The 22,133-nt window shown below is 43.1% G+C and overlaps 1 protein-coding gene across 1 annotated transcript in view; it reads right to left on the reverse strand.

The window, feature by feature from the left end:
* The window catches only part of PHF14 (PHD finger protein 14), a gene marked incomplete at its 5' end in the record, with an annotated part of 389,174 nt that overhangs the window by 261,118 nt on the left and 105,923 nt on the right, over positions 1 to 22,133 (reverse strand). Inside the window, one exon of the mRNA XM_082258885.1 lies at positions 19,253 to 19,348. Coding sequence (XP_082115011.1) covers positions 19,253 to 19,348 — 96 coding nt within the window. The remainder of the gene's footprint in view (positions 1 to 19,252; positions 19,349 to 22,133) is intronic.

Genomic DNA, 22,133 nt, shown 5'->3' on the forward strand with positions numbered 1-22,133 from the left:
TCAATCCTCGAAGGTGATCAGTGAGAAAAGGACCCAACACCAACGTGGAAAAAATAAATGCGCTCACCAGAAAATATGGACCCAAGTGCTGCTTAGCAAATGAGTCAACGAAGCCAGATAATCCTCATGGGAAGTGAAGGTCCGCTTGTGAGAGATGGTTAATCCGAAGATATCGATATGTTCCTGGACTGAGATGGCTTAGTCTCCTAGTGGTGCATCCATATGTGAAAATGAGCCAGATGGCAAACACATAGTGTAAAACTGCTTCGAGATGAAGTTTTAATTATATAACTTAATTAAGTATATATACCACTAGAGTGATCATATTTGTTGGCAAAACCCTATAAGTCCTATATGACGAAACGCGTAAGAGCCACATTGTTTGTCATCTGTAATCACTCCATTTTCTTTTTTTTTTCGTTCAATTTTTTTATTATCGAAAGTTAACAAAGGATACAAAACAGAGGTATGCAGTATGATACAAAACGTAAAAGAAGACAACAGGTTTCATTGGAATGAGATATAAAATAGTGTATAACATAAGCAGAGTACGGAGGGAAGGAGACGTGTAATGGAGAAGGGGGCATCGTCATCATCTCCCTCTCATAACATATGAAACAAGTGCAATAGCTGTTTGGCACCCCAACGAGGGACAATACCAAAGAGCAGAAGGAGTCTGGGAAACCGTAAGTTATGGGGGATAGTCACTTAATTTTCTACATGCTGGTTACCTATGGATGTCTAAGTGTTTATGACCTAATTCATAAACTTCAACACAAAGCAGTTTTACACTATGTGTTTGCCATCTGGATGTATGGATGCACCACTGGGAGACTAAGCCATCTCAGTCCAGAACATATCGATATCCTCGGATAACCCATCTCTCACAAGCGGACCTTCACATCCCATGAGGATTATCTGGCTTTGTTGACTCATTTGCTATGCCGCACTTGGGTCCATATTTTCTGGTGAGCGCATTTATTTTTCCCACGTTGATGTTGGGTCCTTTTCTCACTGATCACGTTGGAGGATTGACATTTACAGCTTCATGTTTTGGTTTTCAGCAATTTTTTTGGGGATTCACTACTATTATAGACTTTCATCAATCACATGCACCATTCTTTGATTGCATTAATTATTTAAGCGCTGCACTTTTTTATGCTTAGTAATGGTGAAATAATCGGCTGTATGGAGCCTACAGGCAATATTGGTGACTAGTCCTTTTGGCCTCTACTTCCACAATACAGGACCCTAATTGTCCAAGTACTGGCATACTACAGTAAAAAAAAAAAAAAAAAAAAAAAGAAAAAAAGCACAAAGCAAGACCTCTTCCCATGATAAATAGTGCCATTTTAGCACAGTTGTAGTAACTCTGGCTTGCAGCTTTCTCTCTCCGCTGTTGATGGATGCAAAGCACTCTTGTCGGTGACTGTAATTATCAGAAAAGCCATCCTGGAAGGAAAGGACCTGTAGCCAAGATAGATGCAGCCAGCTTGGCATGGCCAATGGAATTTCACACTGGTTGATTAAATCAAGGCTGAACGGGGAGATGTCAGAATGCCTTCGAGTCAAGACTCCTTTTTTTTTGGAGAAAAATCAAACAAGTCGAAGAAAGGCTTTTTTTCTGCGTAACACTTAACCGCTGAGAGTAACCGCTAACAAATTACTATTTATGCAATACTGATAATGTGTTCGCTGCCACAGGGACCGGAAAAATAGATGGCAAGCCGCTGAAGCGGTCAGCGAGTCAGAGGAAGAAAGAAAGTTGCAAGACTGTACTGAAGATTTTTTTTTTCCTTCTTCTTCGTTTAAGAATTCTGAGACCTTTCCTGGAAACATTTTGTGAAATAAGAATTCTACAAAGAAACAGTGCAGCGCGGTACGTGATAAAAACATAAACCATAAATAGATACACTTATTTAGAAAATCACTAGGGCCCCGTTCACACTTGAGCGTTTTTGCGCTTGTAGCTCGAAGCTCAAAAACTCTGAACAAGCAAAATCCCATTCATTTCAATGGCCCCTGTTCACATCTGAGCGTTCTGTTGCTTGTAGCAAAATGACAGTCGCTCCAAAAAGTACATAAGCCACTTTTGAGGCAGAATTAAGCGTTTTTTTCCCCCATAGACTTCTATGGAAATGAAAGAAAAGAAGGAGGCACAAAACCCTAGAGCATTACCCATGATCACCTTAAAATTGTTTTAATAAAATGCCAAAAACATACTCAAAGACATGAAGAGTAAAATTTCATTAGAAGAGTCCACCACATGATGTGGAATGGAACATGTCCCTGTAGATAGGACAGCTAACGCGTTTTGGGAGTCAAGCTCCCTTCATCAGAGCTCTGGTTTTCTTTCATGTGCTTACATTCGAGTTCCCTACCTGAGGAGAGCGGCATGCCTGTTATCCCCATTGGAGTGAGCGCTTGGCTGAAATGTTTACTTCTATAGAAATGCCTGAACAGCTCAACATGAGCGGGGTTTTTTTTTTTTTTTTTTGAGCGTTTTCAGCTCAAACAGCAGCTCTCCTCCCCTTTTTCAGCAGCACTCCACACCTTTTAGTTGAATAATGCCAAGGTATGTTAACAACACTTGTGAAACAATAAAGAAATATAAACATGTTATACTTACCTGCTCTGTGTAATAGTTTTGCACAGAGCAGCCCCGATTCTCTTCTTCTGGGGTTCCCAACCGGCGCTCCAGGCCCCTCCTCTTGATTGGCTGTCCTCAGGGAAATCCGCTTTCCCTTGGGGTACCAATGCACACTCGCTTCTGAGCCCTGCTGCATCCACTGACACAGACAGCGAGACTCAGCCCCGCATCACCGGATTTGATTGACAGCAGCGGGAATTATAAAAAGAAACAGTGCAGCGCGATATGTGATAAAAACATAAACCATAAGTAGATACACTTATCTAGAAAATCACTAGGATCCCGTTCACACTTGAGCGTTTTTGAGCTTGTAGCTTGAAGCTCAAAAAGTCTCAACAAGCAAAATCCCATTCATTTCAATGGCCCCTGTTCACATCTGAGCGTTCTTTGGCAATCGCTCCTGCTGCTTTCAATCTGTCCAATAAGGAGAGAGACAGCGGCAGGGAGCCGCTGCGCTCGTGCACAACGCTGGATCAGATGGGCTCAGGATGGGGAGGGGTCAGAAGGTTTTTCACCTTCATGCATAAAATGAAGGTGAAAAACCTTAAGGCTTTAGAGCCACTTTAAAATTTGAAGCAGTTTGATCAAGGATTTTATGATTTGCGAAGCACTGGACACTTTAAAAAGAATATATTTGGTGCACTGAACAAGATTTATTTTATATTAAGTACTGATCACTTTGATGCAAATATGGCACAACATTATTGGTATATGTAATTAGCGCTGTATATACATTATTTTTTATGATTTACTGACACCATAGGGTGCCAGATACAGCAGCATTTTAGTTTTTTAGTTTTTAACTAAGTGTAGGCATATAATTATATAAGTAGAAGAAAAGCCAATTAATGAATAGATAAAATTAGATCTCCCTCAAAGCGTACATTAAAAAAAAAGATGAACAGTAAAAATTGTTAGAAGATGAATACCATTTAAAAAAAAGTAAAGGCATTTCACCTACATAGGTTTACAGAGGTCTATGAAAACTAAAAGTAAAGTGCATCTAGAAAGTATTCACAGCGCTTAACTTTTTCCACATTTTGATTTGTTACAGCCTTATTCCAAAATGGATTAAATTCATTATTTTCCTCAAAATTCAACAAACAACAACCCCATAATGACAAACTAAAGTTTGTTTAAAATCTCTGCAAATTTATTAAAAATAAAAACAAATCTCATGTAGATAAGTATTCACAGCCTTTGCTCAATACTTTGTTGAGGCACCTTGGCACCAATTACAGCCTCAAGTCTTGTTGAGTATGATGCTACAAGCTTGGCACACCAATTTTCCGGCAGTTTTTCACATTCTTCTTTGCAGGACCTCCCGAACTCCATCAGGTTGGATGGAGAGCGTCGGTGTACAGTCATTTTCAGATCTCTCCAGAAATGTTCAATCGGGTTCAAGTCTGGGCTCTGGCTGGGCCACGTAAGGACATTCACAAAGTTGTCCCATAGCCACTTCTTTAACTTGGCTGCGTGCTTAGGGTCGTTGTCCTGTTGGAAGAGGAACCTTCACCCCAGTCTGAGGTCCAGAGCGCTCTGAAGCAAGTTTTCATCAAGGATGTCTCTGTACATTGCTGCATTCATCTTTCCCTCGATCCTGACTAGTCTCCCAATACCTGAAAAATACCTACAGCATGATACTGCTTCACTGTAGGGATGGTATTGGCCAGGTAATGAGCGGTGCCTGGTTTCCTCCAGACACAACGCTTGCCATTCAGGCCAAAGAGTTCAATCTTTGTTTCATCAGTCCAGAGTATTTTGATTCTCATGGTCTGAGAGTCCTTCAGGTGCCTTTTGGCAAACTCTAGGTGGGCTTTCATGTGCCTTTTACTGAGGAGTTGCTTCCGTCTGGCCACTCCACCATACAGTCCTGATTGGTGGAGTGATGCAGATATGGTTGTTCTTCTGGAAGGTTCTCCTCTATCCACAGAAAAACGCTGGAGCTTTGCCAGAGTGACCATCGGGTTCTTAGTCACCTCACTGACTAAAGCTGGATACACACTATCAAACTTTTGTGGTTAGATTTCCTTCAGATTTACCTTTTCTATGTAGTGCAAGGGCCTGCCAGATTGCATACAAATTGAAAGTGTTTAGGTTTGACCTTATATTATATGGTTTTGGTAAGTCTAAAGGAAAAAGTCTTCAGAAAATCTTATAGTGTGTATGGCCCATTAGGCTCTTGTCTCCTGTTCAGTTGGGCCAGACGGCCTGCTCTAGGAAGAGTCCTGGTGTGTTTCAAAAGTACAGTATTTTATTTACGAATGATGGAGACCACTGTGCTCATTGGGACCTTCAATGCTGCAGACATTTATCTGTACCCTTCCCCAGATCTGCGCCTCGATAAAATCCTGTCTCGGAGGTCTAAAGACGATTCCTTGGACTTCATGGCTTGGTTTGTGCTCTGGCATGCACTGTTAACTGTGGGACCTTATATAGACAGGAGTATGCCCTTCCAAATCATGTCCAATCAACTGAATTTACCACAGGTGGACTCCAACCAAGTTGTAGAAACATCTCAAGGATGATCAGTGGAAACCGGATGCACCTGGGCTCAATTTTAAGTGTCCAAGCAAAGGCTGTAAATACTTATGTACATGTGATTTATATATTTTAAAATACATTTGCAAAGATTTCAAACAAACTTCTTTCACGTTGTCATAAGGTCTTTTTTCACACTTGTGCGTTCTAAAAGTCGAACGATTTTCCACAATTTTGACTGGACTTGAAGCAATGCCTATGGACCTCAAAACACATCAAAGACGGAACAAAGCAGTGCAGGAAGGATTTTCTATGTTTGAAAATCTGTGTCTTTATACAACCAGCAGCAAATTTGAATAAACTTATTCTCTTCAATTATATATATATATATATATATATATATATATATATATATATATATATATATGCATATTTTTTCACCACATTTTTTTCACCTTCAGCCATATGCACAGGTAGTGGATACATACGGTGTATGGTCCATCTTCTATTTATTCATAGTAGTGCAGGGACTACTTCAAAGTCATTGCAACTTGAAGTTGCCCATACAGGAGGTCCCTGGGTTACAAACATCCAACTTACAAACGACTCCTACTTACAAACGGAGGGAGACAACAGAAAATGAGAGGAAATTTCCCCCATAGGAAGGGGAATTCTCTCCTGTAAGAGTTCTCATGGGAAAAAGGTAAGTGCCGGTTCACACTAGGTCGCTCCAACTTCGGGGGCGACCTGTGAAGTTGCGTGCACCGCGACTTCGGTGCGACTTGCACGGACTTCATATAATGAATGTCTATGCAAGTCGCTCCGAGTTCGCCCCAAAATAGTACAGGACCCTTTTTCTAAGTCGGAGCAACTTGTGTCGCTCCTATTAGAACGGGTCCTGTAGCACTGCATGGACCGCGACGGACCGCGACTTGTCAGGCTGACAAGTCGCGGTAGTGTGAATGGACACTAAAGCTCAATCATCGATCCTTGTTTCCACAACAACCCAAAATTTTCAAAATCCAATTGACACAGGGACAGAAAGTGAGGTGAAATCTTCTGGACGGGGGCACAGACAGCAAAACAAATGATACAAGGGTGTTAACCCTTCCCTATGCTATCCAAAAAAATGTAAAAAGTATTATTACACTTGAAAAATATACCTGTTCCGACTTACAAACAAATTCAACTTAAGAACAAACCTACAGTCACTATCTTGTTCGTAACCCGGGGACCACCTGTATATGAACTTTTTGCAGTCCCAAGTCGGAGGACAAGTCGCACAAGTGTGAAAGGGGCCTTTTTTGTAGAATTTAGAAGAAAAAAATGAATTTATTCCGTTTTGGAATAAGGTTGTAACATAATAAAATGTGGAAAAAGCGAAGCGCTGTGAATACTTTCCGGATGCACTGTATATGAAAGAAAGTAGAAGAAAGCATGAAACCTTCTGTTTATTAGATGGACTAAAGAGGTTCGAAACTTATTAAATTAATTGTTTAAAACGCTCGGTGTGCAGGATCTCTATATGGACTCCATCTATTCACAGACCTTTACATAGATGGAAGATGAAGATACACTTTAGGCATCATGCACATTGGACATTTTTCTGCTGCTCCAAGGGGCATTTGGTGTGTTTTTCCCTCCTCTAAGCGCCTCTGCATGTTAGCCTATGTATCTCTGCACACATAGGTGTTTAGAGGAGTTTAACCACGCAACACACCACGCAGATTTACCGCGGCAGGGCGGCTTCGCTGAGCATAATCACGTAGTACTACTTGATTATTTAAACGTGGTCTCGAGATTAGACACAGCGCGAGGTGGGCTGCGGGAGGAGCGGCGCCACTGGCCTCCCGCAATCGTCTGAGAAACTGACAGAAGACCCGCCTGCTTATGTAAACAAAGCAGGCGAGTCTTCTGTCACACAGGCAGGGAGAGATCAGGAGTTTCAGCTAAGCTACAACCCTGATCTCTCTGTGCCTGTCACAGAGCCCTTTCCCCACACAGTCAGTAAGCATTTTTAGGCATACATTAACCCATTTGAGCACCCCCAGTATTAACCCCTTCCCTGCCAGTGTAATTTATACAGTAACAGTGCATAATATTTAGCACTGATTACTGTAGTAATGTCATTGGTCCCTAAAAAGTGTCAAAAATGTCAGTTAGGGGTCCGATTTTTGTCCACCGCAATGTCACAGTCCATCTAAAAATTGCAGATCAGCGCCATTACTAATAAAAACAAAAAAAATTAAAAATTAAAAGTCCAAAAATCTATCCCATAGTTTGTAAACGCTATAACTTTTGCACAAACCAATTAAAATACGCTTTTTGGGATTTTTTTTTTTTTACCAAAAAGATGTAACAGAATACAAAATGGCCTAAACTGATAAAAAAAACTGATTTTTTTACATTTTTTTTATTGGGAATGTTTTATAGCAAAATGTAAAAAATAGTGTTTTTTTCAAAATCAACGCTCTTTTTATTTGTTTATAGCACAAAATCTAAAAACTGCAGAGGTGATCAAATACCACCAAAATAAAGCTCTATTTGTGGTTAAAAAAAAAAGGACATCAATTGTATTTTGGTACAGTGTCGCACGACCGTGCAATTTTTTGTTAAAGTAACTCAGTGCCGAATCGCAAAAAATGGCCTGATTATTTAGGGGTTAAAACCTTCCGGCGCTGAAGTGGTTAATGGGAGGGGGGGGGGGACTCACAGCCAGTGTGTCCAGGACAAACAGATTTTTGGCAGAAAAAAAAAACGCTTCACGTGTGTAAATGTTCCTAAGTGCTAAGCACCTTTAGCAGTTGAGCATTAATTCATTTCAATGGCTAGAATAAATTATTATTCTGGCCAAAGAAATTAACGCCTAAGCGCTTGGTGCGCCTAAACGGGTTACATTAGTTTACAAGTGTCAAGTGTTATTATGGACACACCTCTCCCGTGGTGGGGTTATATTATGGACACACCTCTCCCGTGGTAGGGTTATATTATGGACACACCTCTCCCGTGGTGGGGTTATATTATGGACACATCTCTCCCGTGGTAGGGTTATATTATGGACACATCTCTCCCGTGGTAGGGTTATATTATGGACACATCTCTCCCGTGGTAGGGTTATATTATGGACACATCTCTCCCGTGGTAGGGTTATATTATGGACACATCTCTCCTGTGGTGGGGTTATATTATGGACACATCTCTCCTGTGGTGGGGTTATATTATGGACACATCTCTCCTGTGGTGGGGTTATATTATGGACACATCTCTCCTGTGGTGGGGTTATATTATGGACACATCTCTCCTGTGGTGGGGTTATATTATGGACACACCTCTCTCGTGGTGGGGTTATATTATAGACACACCTCTCCCGTGGTGGGGTTATATTATGGACACACCTCTCCTGTGGTGGGGTTATATTATGGACACACCTCTCCTGTGGTGGGGTTATATTATGGACACACCTCTCCTGTGGTGGGGTTATATTATGGACACACCTCTCCTGTGGTGGGGTTATATTATGGACACACCTCTCCCGTGGTGGGGTTATATTATGGACAAAGAAAATGGCCTCTGCCCCCACCTATAACTGGCCTTCATAGCAAAGAACACATGGAAGGGCAACGCACATGAAACAAACAAAAATAAAATTCCCAGTTCAATTTGCCAACCAGTTTGCTTACCAACCAAATCGACCTGTCTAACAGTTTGTGTCAAAACAGGGGTTTAGTTAGCACACATTTGCAAACGCATTTGTAAGCTGCAGGGCCACTCCACGGCTCCCTGTGTTACCTGCAGTCCTAACTCTAATGAATTTATAAGAGTCTTCACAGTGGAAGCACATGCAAGCTAATGGATAGATAGGGGGCAGGTGAGCCTGGAGGTGGCCCATCCCTCCTCTGAAAGGTAATTGGGGGCATAATGGAAGCCCAGCTGATAGTATTACAGCAAAGGCATCCAGTATGTCCACTCACCAGTACACATTAACAACAAAGAAAATGGCCTCTGCCCCACCTATAACTGGCCTCCATAGCAAAGAACACATGGAAGGGCAACGCACATGAAACAAACAAAAATAAAATTCCCAGTTCAATTTGCCAACCAGTCTGCTTACCAACCAAATTAACCTGTCTGCTAACTAAACCCCTGTTTTGACGCAAACTGTTAGACAGGTTAATTTGGTTGGTAAGCAGACTGGTTGGCAAATTGAACTGGGAATTTTATTTTTGTTTGTTTCATGTGCGTTGCCCTTCCATGTGTTCTTTGCTATGGAGGCCAGTTATAGGTGGGGGCAGAGGCCATTTTCTTTGTTGTTAATGTGTACTGGTGAGTGGACATACTGGATGCCTTTGCTGTAATACTATCAGCTGGGCTTCCATTATGCCCCCAATTACCTTTCAGGAGGGATGGGCCACCTCCAGGCTCACCTGCCCCTATCTATCCATTAGCTTGCATGTGCTTCCACTGTGAAGACTCTTATAATTTCATTAGAGTTAGGACTGCAGGTATACAGGGAGCCGTGAAGTGGCCCTGCAGCTTTCACATGCGTTTGCAAATGTGTGCTAACTAAACCCCTGTTTTGACGCAAACTGTTAGACAGGTTAATTTGGTTGGTAAGCAGACTGGTTGGCAAATTGAACTGGGAATTATTTTTGTTTGTTTTATATTATGGACACACCTCTCCCGTGGTGGGGTTATGTTATGGACACACCTCTCCCCTGGTGGGGGTATATTATGTACATACCTCTCCCGTGGTGGGGTTATATTATGGACACATCTCTCCTGTGGTGGGGTTATATTATGGACACAACTCTCCCGTGGTGGGGTTATATTATGGACACACCTCTCCCGTGGTAGGGTTATATTATGGACACACCTCTCCCGTATTGGGGTTATATTATGGACACACCTCTCCCGTGGTGGGGTTATATTATGGACACATCTCTCCTGTGGTGGGGTTATATTATGGACACAACTCTCCCGTGGTGGGGTTATATTATGGACACATCTCTCCTGTGGTGGGGTTATATTATGGACACACCTCTCCTGTGGTGGGGTTATATTATGGACACACCTCTCCTGTGGTGGGGTTATATTATGGACACACCTCTCCCGTGGTGTCGCTTTTGTTACATGTATGTTTTGGGTATTCCATCCACATTGTAGCAGTGAGAACACACGTCCATATTATAACCCATCCACGCAGGAACCAAATGTTGACTCTACTTATCCATCCATCTAAAGGACGGTTTACAATCGGAGTCCATAAATAAAAGAAATCTTACTGCCGAGCGCTTTGATCCACTTGCTTAACCACTAGCTGACCAGCCTTGGGGCTTCACAGCCTGTTTCGCACTACGCATGCACGAGTCGCCCTGCGTTTTCTGAACAGTCCCGGTCTCTTATGGGATCTGTGTGTCTCCCAGAAGGCAGCGGGGGGGGGGGGGGGGGGGCTAAAATTACATAGATCGCTGCACAACGACTGCCATGTTCTATCAGATTCTGCTACCAGAAGTGACGTAGGGACTAGAACTTACTGCGCATGTGCCATGCATTCCAACATGGCCGCTGTGCGTTCCAATAGGTTTCTTAATGTGACAGAACACGAAGCAGCGGCGGGCATCTTCTTACATCCACGCAAATCTTGAATTTTACATTTATTTTAAAAGTAAAACTCACCTTATATACTAAAATAGACTATTTCACCGTGATCAAGTGAAATAGTCTATTTCGCTATATAATCAGTTTGTCGCTGAGCAGTGCGGGGGTGTAGCAATATGGCTGTCGCCACCTTCTACATGCAGGTTTCTCGCTATACTTACTAGAATACAATAATAATACAAATGTAATACTGTGATTTACTATCTAATGGAAGTTTACTGCTAAAATAAATGTAAAATTCAGGACTTGCGTGGGTGTAAGAAGATGTCCGCCTCTGCTTTGTGTTCTGTCACAGTAGGAAACCTAAGAAGAGGGCGCACCAGCCTAGCGCATTATCCTCAGCGAGTTTATTTAAATAAAGATAAAAATCAGCTACTCACAAACAATCGTAAAATTCAGGCACATCAATTCCATATATCTGGCTCTTGCCAGAAGATCAACGTCCTTTACTGGAAGCAGAGGGCTGACGCGTTTCGAGGCCGTGCCTCTGAGGAAGAGGCACGGCCTCGAAACGCGTCAGCCCTCTGCTTCCAGTAAAGGACGTTGATCTTCTGGCAAGAGCCAGATATATGGAATTGATGTGCCTGAATTTTACGATTGTTTGTGAGTAGCTGATTTTTATCTTTATTTAAATAAACTCGCTGAGCATAATGCGCTAGGCTGGTGCGCCCTCTTCTTTGCTTTGTATTTTCAGTGTTTGGTCGACCGCCCTGGTCGTAAGGGGCAGCAAAGCCTAGCCATCATGGATGCCTAATATTAGCAAGAGTTCCGGGATTGAGGCAGCCTGAGGACCAAGTTCCGAGCGCAGGAAAAAAGGGGGTGCTATATAGCACTCATCTTCTTTTGGAATATACAGTAGGAAACCTATTGGAACGCATAGCGGCCATGTTGGAACACATGGTACATGTGCATTAAGTTGTTCTAGTCCCTACGTCACTTCTGGTGGCAGAATCTGATAGGTAGCGCTATTCTGACAGGCAATCTCACCCGGAAGTGAGAGCGGGCACCTGGTTTTGACTGGGGATCGACCGATTATCTGCACTTTCCCCGATATATCGGAATCGGCCCCTGAGGTTACCGATATTGTCGACATTTCGGGAAAGTGCTGTACCGGAGTGATGCCTGCAGCTAGAGGCATCACCCCGGTATTGGCGTCCATAGCTGACGGTCGGCTGTCTTGTAATGACAACCGATGCGGCTGAGAAGCCGCTCGGCAGTCATTACAAGGGGGCGTCCCCTCCTCCCGCCGCCTTCTGCAGCTCGCCCGGATCTCTCGTCCCACTGGGAGACCCGGGCATCTTACCTGCACGGCTGCCGAAGAGAAGACCCGATTAAAGCCGCATTCGGCTCTGATCGGGTCTCCATGTAAAAACCCGCAAGTGATGCCATGACATCACTTCCGGGTACTCGGCACCAGATTCAAAAAAATGACAGCATTCAAAACAGCCAAATTTGGCTGTTTTGAATGCTTTTAAGTGCAGAGGGGTTTGGGGTCTTTTAGACCCCCAGATCCCTCCACAACAGTACCTGTCAAGTGTAAAAATAAAACATTTTTTAAATGTACAAAAATATCGGCCGATACCGATATTCAATGGCCAGAATATCGGTACAGGCAACGAAAATCCAATATCGGTTGATCACTAGTTTCACCCCTGAAAGATGCCAAATGAGGCAGCAGAAGGGGGGGGGGGGTGCAAACAAGCAGAGCTTCCCCTTTTTAGGTGGAGCTCCGCTTTAAAAAAATTAATTTTATACTATTAAGGACAAGGGTTACCAATTGCATCTGTTTCAAACCTTCATCGCTGGCTTGTGCAGCTTTTTGAGTGGTCACCGGAAGATAGTCTTTCCTGCCAAATTGCATTATTAGGATAGTAACACAATTCATGTTTTTAAGTTGCAGACCTAAAGGCTTCCCATGTACTGGATGAATCATGCTCTTCGAAATCCTGCAACATCACCTCACTTCCAATGTAAGTGTAGAAGATTTGAGGAAAGAGTTTTCTTCCTCACTAAAGGTATGCACAGGTATTCGCTATCAGTTACTATTAGGCTTTTGCCTGGGTTGTATTACTAAAAGTTCCAATTTATAAACCTGCCTGACAGGTCAACGTTACAGTTTTCCAGGAAATGATTGCAGAGTAGCAAAGTCCCGGGCAGGCCATCCAGCTCATGTCCCTTTATCGGTTCGGCTGCAGAAGATGACAGGAGACAGCTGATTATGGCTACATTAATCATCCAGTTCCTCTCCTGAAAGGAAGCCTTTGAGGCATCAAGACAGCACAGCTTGAGAACCCCGCTGTCAGAATTCAGACATCTACCACTTCGCCTGAGGAAGATTTTTGCAGGTTTGACAAAAAGTTCTACATACAAGCTCCTGCAGATGAGTTTAAAGTTGGACTTCGGGCAAAAAAAAATGTAAATACGGAGCTGAAATACAAATGTGTGAACTGTTTTACCTGCCAAAAGATTTGAAATTCTGTCTAGCCAGTTATGTGATCAACACCACCCCCATTAAACAGCGCAGCCAAGGTTTGGGATCTCTATCTTGCAATTTGATAAGTTACAGCATTCGTCATGGACTCACCCTAGACTGCTGTCTGCGTAATAAAGGAGTACTTGTGACCCTGGCGACATCATCACTCCGCTATCCTCCTGACAGCAACTCCTAGTGCTAGACGGACAGCATTGTGCAATGCAACAAAGCCTCACTGGCTCAGAATGTGCCCCTTCCATTAACTACTTGACACCTAGACCAATTCTACCATTTCTGTCATACATGCAAAAATCAGCATTTTTAGCTGGAAAATGACTTGGAGCCCCCAAATTTTTTATTGATTTTTTGTTTTGTATAACTTTTGTATTTTTTAAGCAGAGACCCTAGATAATAAAATGGTAGGTGTTGCAATTTTTTGTTGTTGCACAGCAGCTTTTCAAACACAAATATTTTTGGAAAAAAATAGACTTTAATGAATTTTAACCACTTCAACCAGCAAACTTTCACCCCCCCACCCCCTTCCTGTCCAGGCCAATTTTCAGCTTTCAGGACTATTGCACTTTGAATGACAATTGTGCGGTCATACAACACTGTACCCAAAATACATTTTTATTATTTTTTTTCCAAAAATATAGCTTTCTTTCAGTGGTATTTGACCACCACTGGGTTTTTTAATTTTTTTTGCTAAACAAAAACAATTAAAAAAAAGTAAAGTTTTTAAGTTATAAAATTTTGTAAATAAGTAAGTTTTCTCCTTCATTGACGGGTACTGATGAAGCTGCACTGACTGGCACTGCAGGACACTGATGAGGAGGCACTAATATACAGCACTGATGAGCACTGATAGATGGCACTGATGGGCATCCCTAATGGGCATCCTGTAGGGCACCGCTGATGGGGCTGCACTGATAATCAATTTGCTGATTATCAGCGCAGACCCGCCCTGTCAGGATAGCCGCTGATCATCTCTCCTCTACCCGCATCCTGTCAGCACGAAGAGAGGAAAACCAATAACCACACTTCCTAGTTACGTTGTGATCAGCTGTGATTGGACACAGCTGATCACATAGTAAAGAGCCTACGTCATAGGCTCTTTACCACATGTGAGGTATCGCTGCAAATGTCAAAGCAAGACATAAAAAACTCTGGTGCCAGGCTGTGTAGTTTTAAAATGGTAACCTGTAAAGGTTTCTAAAGCGTTGCCTATGGATAATTTAATGTGTAATTTGTCGCTGTTCCACAGGCATGCACAGTTTTAAAGTGTGACATGTTTGGCATCTATTTACTTAGTGTTTTATATTTTACCAAAAAATTGGGTATTATATTCTGTTTGTGTTCATTAACCACATCCCGTCTGGCCTATAGCAGAATAATGGCTGGGCGGTGGTTCCATTATTCTGACTTGGCGTCATATGACATCCAGCAGGATAAGGCACGCAGCGCAGCGATCTCTGATGCTGTGTGTGCTCTGACATATCGCATCTCCGATCATTGGGTTATATTGCTCCCTACAGGAGTAGGACACTAAGCAGAAAAAAAGTCTGGCTACCCAGGGGGTATACTCCCTCTCTCTGCTATAGGCACTCAGTTTTGTTACAAGCAGTGTCAGAAGAATTACAACTCCACAGTGGGGTGGGTGCTGTGTCAGTCAATGAACATCAGAGAAATGGATTTTATGGTAAGTCAAAAATCCCATTTTCTCTTTCGTTCATTGACAGACACAGCTCCTGATCTTCATAACCATTGGGATGTCCCAAAGCAGTGTTAAACATTAGGGGTGGGAACAGCAAAAAATAAATTCCCAGGGCTAACTATAGACAACCAGGTAAACAGGAACTCAACCAAACACCTGAAAAAAACAAAACTACTAGGTCCTCTAAACAGCAGCCAGCAAAACCTTGCAGCCAAAGGGAGCATCCGCAGATGTCAACACATCAACTTTATAGAACTTTGTGAAAGTGTGCACCGGCGACCAGGTGGCCGCCTTGCAAACCTGCGTCACTGATGCCGGATGACGGAAGGCCCAGGAGGCACTGAGCGCCCACGTAGAGTGCGCCTTGACAGGGAAAGGAGGAACATGAACCTTGATGGAATAGGCCTGAATCACCTTCTGTCTGATCCATCTGGAAATGGACGCATAGGAAGCAGACAACTCTTTCCGAGACCCATCCGTAAGCACAAATAGTGAGTCTGATTTCGGAAAAGACTCCGTAGCTGCCAGGTACACCCTAATCACCCAGACCACAACCAAGGCATGTAAAGCAATTTCCTTTGGATGTGTTGGCCTGGGACACAGGGAAGGCAACACAATGTCTTCATTCAAATGAAATTCAGAAACAACCTGAAGAAGGCACATAGGACAGGGGCGAAGAACCATCTTATCACTGTGAGCCACCAAGTAAGGTAAATGAAAGGGTAACGCCACCAATTCCGACACCCTGTGCGCAGAGGTGAAAGCCCCCAAAAAGGCTACCTTCTGGGACCGTGTAAGCAGGGGAATCTCCTAAAGATTCTCAAAAGGAGGCCTGAGAGCACCAAATTGAGGTCCCAAGGCTGCAACAGAGACCGCACTGGAGGGGTCAAATGCCTAACTCCCTGAAGAAATGTACGCACCAAAGAGTATGTGACTAAGGGCCGTTAAAAGAAGACCGCTAAGGCCGACACCTGATCCTTGATAGTACTCAAGGCCATTTTCTGCTTATCCCCCTGTTGAAGAAAGGTCAAGATCCGAGCCACCGAAAAAAGAGCGCAGATGAACCCCAAGAGACTCACACCATGCAATGTACGTCTTCCACGTATGATGGATGATCTTCCTAGAAGTAGATTTCCTAGCTTTTAACAGCGTTGGAATCACAGACTCAGACAAACCTCTATCCATCAGCACCTGGCGTTCAACAGCCAAGCTGTCAAAGTCAGCGACTGTAAAGCAGAAGGGAAGATTGGTCCTTGGGACAGCAGATGCTCCCCTGAGAGGAAGCTTTCAAGGAACGTCGGTGACCAGCCACACCAGATCGGCATACTAACCCTGGCGAGGCCAGTCCGGGGCCACTAAGATGACCCTTCTGCCTTGATCCTGCGTAGAAGCTTGAGAGGAGGGAAGGCGTAAATCAGACGATACTGACCCCACTGGGCTATCAGCACATCTGTGGCATCCGCCAGAGGATCCCGTGACTGAGCCACAAACCTCTGCACCTTACTGTTGAGCCAGGATGCAAACAGATCCACCTTGGGGATGCCCCACCTGAAACACAACTGATGAGAAACCTCCAGATGAAGGGATCGCTCCCTTTTTTTTGTAATTGTTGTATTGCACAGCTACAGCCTGGGGGGGGGGAGGGGGGAAGTGACAGGTGAAGCCATCAGGTTGATAAACAAACCCATGTAATCCCCATGATTGGGAACTAACCAGCATTGTTCACAGTTAATGCAAGGCCAGCACTGGTATCACCAGCACAAATTTGGTACTAGAAGTGCGCACAACTGTGTCAACCTAGTGCAAAGAAAGGAAGTAGATTAGTGATTTCTCAGCACAAAGAACCTTGTGGACCTCTTAGTGTTAAGGACCCTACTGCCCTACTTATTGGTACTTAAAGAGGAAATACTCTGCATCTTAGCACCACAAACCAAAAACACTACTTACATAGTTACATAGTAGTTACATAGTAAGTAGTGTTTTTGGTTTGTGGTGCTCAGATGCAGTGTAGTTCCTCTTTAACTACCAATAAGTAGGGCAGTAGGGTCCTTAACACTAAGAGGTCCACAAGGTTCTCTGTGCTGAGAAATCACTAATCTACTTTCTTTTTTTTCACTAGTTTCACTACTACTTAATTTATTTTTAATGTTCAAACAAAACTCCCCTATTTATTCATGTCTCCATTCTTTATTTTGTGGGGAAATCACTTTCAAAAACACCCCTCTAGCATTTCTGGCCGTGACCATCTTGAGTAATGGCAGATGATTCATGAAACATTTACTTCCTGGAACCATCTGCCCTTAGCTCAGCCATGCAGGCAGGAGGATGTGCTTAGTTGAGAAAACCCCTCCTCTCCTGAAGACTCCTGGGATGTATGACGTCATTTGCCTAGGCAAGAAACCAGGAAGCAACTTAAGAAATGCAAAAAATGCAGTAAATATGATATACTTTCTTATCTATTTATTAATGCTCGCAGCATAAGGGTTAAAAATAGTCAATGTTGATTTAGAGGGTATACCCAGTGAAGTGACTGGCCTCAGATGACACACAGATATGAAAGAAATCCTCCGGTATAAGGTTTACTTGTTTATCTGCAAGCCTCTTCTCCACAACCATTGAAATGTGCAGAATTTAGATAAATTCCTTCCTCATCTGTCAGTATCACAGCGGAGGGGGCGGAGAGCTGCAGTTAGAGCTCTGCCTTCTAAAAAGACAATTGAACAGACAAGGACTCACTGCTCGAGGTGGTGTAATTGCCTGATGACTCACACAGGTGCATGCCCCGGCTCGCCTCCGTGAAAACTTGATAAAGGAAAAGGAATTGGCAGCACTCCGGGTTGAGTCAAAATCCAGATTTATTGACTGGACATCCAAATAATGACAATCGTGACAAGGTTAAGCACACAGTCCGTGTGTGAAACGCGTCTACCTTGTCACGATTGTCATTATTTGGATGTCCAGTCAATAAATCTGGATTTTGACTCAACCCGGAGTGCTGCCAATTCCTTTTCCTTTATCTTCTAAAAAGACAAGCTGTGCTTAGCTTCTTCCCCATAACAAATTTATCTCATGTGTCGGGAAAACTTGTCAGAAGAGACTCATGCTGATACCAGAGGAATGAAGCACCAGAGAGAAACAACACTTAGAGCTATGGCGATAGACAAGTAAACACTACAGATATATGTGCTTAGTTCAGATTTCATGACTGAGGTTTACACCCACTTTAAACAAGAACTTTGCCCTCCAATTAAAAAAATAAATAAATCTGCGCACTGACATGCAGGCAAAGTCTGCTTGCACCTGTGTTAATTTTGACATCAAATTTCGATTTAGTATTAGCCACAGTCTTCTAAATAAAATGCAATTTTAGTTTTAGCCTTTTTTTAGTCATCTGTATTACATACAGTGAGGTAATACAGAATAAATGAGCATACAGTGAAATACTATGTGCAGTAGAATATAACTTGTACGGGGGGAAAAAAGTAAACTAAATAAAAGAACAGAAATGGTGCACAATATGCAATGTTCATGGAAGTTAGGTCTTAATCCAAGGTAGCCATGCATTCCAGGTTTTTTGGAATTTATTTAAATTTACGCTTGCCAAAGCGTATGACTAGTTGTTTCTCATATTCATACGTGAGATTAATTGTAGAGATCACTTCAGATACGTTTGGTGCCTTATCCGATTTCCAGTGTCTAGTAATTGTTAGTTTAGCTGCTAATAGAATGTGTGCTTTCTACTGGCGTTTTGATAATGTCCAGTGTGCATGAGGCCTGAATGTGCTATTTTTATAGGCTGGGGGTGGACTTGTGTTGCCAGCAGAGGAACTGTGTTGTCAGCAGAGGGCACCAAAGAGATGGATAAGTGTAATGTGTGAAACTGCATAGGAAAGGGAAAGGATTGATAGGCGCCTGCGTCTCTCAGCTAATACAGCTTGTCAGGGGGCTCAGGCTTTAGTAGACAAGTAGAGCTTTATTCTGTTTTTGTTTGTTGATAAAAATTGGAATTGATTTTTGTCAACTGACTTAATTTGACTTTTATTTTCCTTTAGTTTTCATCACTGAAAACATGCAGCTGACAAAAACTAGCTAGGACGGAAATATGCTTGACGAAAAAATGAACACTGGCTTGCACTACATCAAAATGAAGATTTTTGGCAGAGGGGGCAGCACACAGCCCTATTTTACAGGAGGCAGCACCAGCAATGTCATAACCTGCCTTCAGCAGTTGTCATCAGATTCAAAACACAAAATCATCAATAATTGAGAAACGTACCTGTGCAACTATTTTGTTCATCATAATCCATAAACCTTGCCCTTCGTTTCTCAGATTTCCGTTGACATTCTGCAGGTCATCCAATGCCTCACACAGCTGAGAAACAAAAATGTAAGATATTTACAGGATAGGAGAGAAGTTTTACTTCATAACACATTCAGACTTGGGTAAAACCTGTGGTAGTATAAAGGTATTTTCCACCCAAAAATTAAGCATCAGTCTAACGTGAATCACAGGCTTGGATCTTAACCCCTTCCTGCCAGATGTATGCACATTGCAGCACAGAGGTGGGCAAATGTGTGCCAGTTGGTTGTCACTGGCAGGTCCAGGTCACAAAACAATTGGGAGCTGGTAGGAAGGGCTCTGGTCACATGATCAATGTGACAGCGTATTTCAGGGATAACATGATAGGGAAGCCATTGTAGGGCCCCTTTCACACAGGCTTTCCGATCCGGTCCGCCTGTCAGCTTTTTCAGACCTGATCGGATGCTCCACACACCCCTATGTAGCAGCGGATGACAGTGGTGACATCTCCGCTGACACCCACTGCTCTCCAATCTTATCCTGTCTGTGAAATCCAGACGGATGGAAACCCTATTTTCCATCCATCTGGAGGATCAGATTGGATGAAAACGGACAGGCGGTCCGTTTTCATCCGATCTCCCATAGAGGAGAGCAGGGATCTGACAGCTCCGTTCCAGCAAAGTAAGCGGAGATGGAGCCATCATCCGCCTGCTCAGCGGGGACCGGTGGATCAATCCCCATTGAGCAAAACGGAGTCCGCGGGGTGGAAAGCCCATGTGAAAGGACCCTAACACTTCTGAGTTCACTGTGTCTTTTTTTGTGCAATTCATTATTATTAAAGCTGATCTCAAACTTTACTTTTAAGTAGTTTATTTGGGTCAAGCTGGCCGAAGTAAACTATTTCCTGCACTAACAGGTGTGCCCACTGGTTACTGTGGTAAATACACTATATGTAGCCGCAGCTACATTCAGTATTAAGGCACTGTGATCCGGCTGTTAAATGCAAACTTTGCATCCCACACCCCAACAAAGTTGAGTCGAGCAGCCGTTCATAGGCTGGACATGACGTCATGATCTTCGCCAATCAGCAGAAGCTTTGTATTTATTCAGAGAATACATAGCTGCCTATGAATGGATAAGTAGCGCACAGCCCAACTCAGTTTTGTTCAGGTGCAGGATGAGAAGCTTGTATTCCATAGCCGGAGCACAGTGAACTGTACAGTTTGTACACAACAACCAGTGGGCAGCGATGTGGCAGGAGTTTCCCAGCTGCCCGGGACTCCCCTCCTCATTGGCTGAGACAGCAGCATGGGGTGATTGGCTCCTGCTTCTGTTTATCAAAGTCAGTCATCCAATCAGGAGAGAGAGATGGGGGCGGGCCTGGTAGCAGCTCTGTGTCTGAATGGACACAGGGTGCTGTGATTCAGATTGGGTGCCCCCATAGCAAGCTGCTTGCTGTGGGGGCACTCAACAGAAGGGAGGGGCCAGGAGCACAGAAGAGGGACCCGAGAAGAGGAGGATTCGGGCCACTCTGTTTGTGTTTGTTATTTATTAAAAAAAAAAAAAAAAAAACGAGACTTTACAATCAACTTTAAGGGTCACCAGAACTAGTGTCCCCATTGGCAGATTTCCCCTCTAATAGTTTTCTGGGGACAACCTAAAATTTGGGATTTTCTTTTACTTTTAATGATAATGGTAAACAGGACAAATAAAGAGGGGGAATCTCCCTAACAGGGACACAGCAAAAAAAAAAATAAAGTGACAAGTGTTCTAATCCCTCTCCACTCAATCCAAACCTAAAAGAAAAAAAATAGTTATATTTTAAATGTAAAAGGATTAATCTATATTGAGGATGCAGAAAAACATACAGCTGTAAAATGCTTACGGTTATATAAGTATTAGAGCTCCAGCACCAGCTTCCTGTTCATCTCTATGATTGCTGCTTTCTGTGTGTAAGCAGTGGCCCCAGTGGTCCAACATGCAAGTCACTGCTAGAACTTGAGCTTTGCTAATTGCAGTGCCCAAGCTGTGAAAAAACTGCTATGTTAATTCCATTGACAAACCAAACCATATACTGTATGCTATTTATAATTTTGCCAATAAATCCATTTTAAGTGAGGAAAAGTTCAGCCCCAGAAACAAAGTGACACAATTTTAGATAGGGATGCAGAAGATGCTTTTCTGACTATTAAAAGATAATAGCAGACATATTTTTTGCTGTTCTCTCTAGGGCTGTCATATGGAAACAAATCGCCTGTCTGTTTCCACCCGACTGTCATCTGATCCAATCCGCCGGATGGATGGGGAATGGACCCCCCATTCATCTGTTTTTGGCAGACAGGATCGGATCGAATGCTGGGAGGTATCAGCAGACACATGTACTCTGACATGCGCCACTCCATTGAGAGCATTGGCAGATCCGATCGGGTCCACCTTAAAAAAAACAGCCTTAGTTTTGAAGTTTATTTTAAAAGTTGATTGTTTCTTCACAAATCCCCCCACTGCATTCAGCAATCTGATTGCTTTATGAATGTCTAATATAGCCGCGTTTTTACATTTACCTTCTGGTTCTAAACACTATTACTGATCTAAAACACGAAGCAGCTTCTGAAGACGTCAACATGATGACGAAACGCGTCAGTCTGACACGCATGCTGCCTCGATCCTGACCCGCTGTGGAACGCATGCCGACCAACTTACTTCCTGAAGCAGGTCAGCTTGCAGTGTATGCTACGGGAGACCTTTGGCTGCTAACAGTGCACACGGATAGGCATATCGTTTTTATACAGACTTGTATGTACAGCATTTATTCGGCTGCATGATGCCCTTGGGCTGTTTTTAAAGCTGGATTTATTTT

Source organism: Pelophylax lessonae (assembly GCF_965119305.1).
Source record: "Pelophylax lessonae genome assembly, chromosome: 5".
NCBI classification, from domain to species: domain Eukaryota; kingdom Metazoa; phylum Chordata; class Amphibia; order Anura; family Ranidae; genus Pelophylax; species Pelophylax lessonae.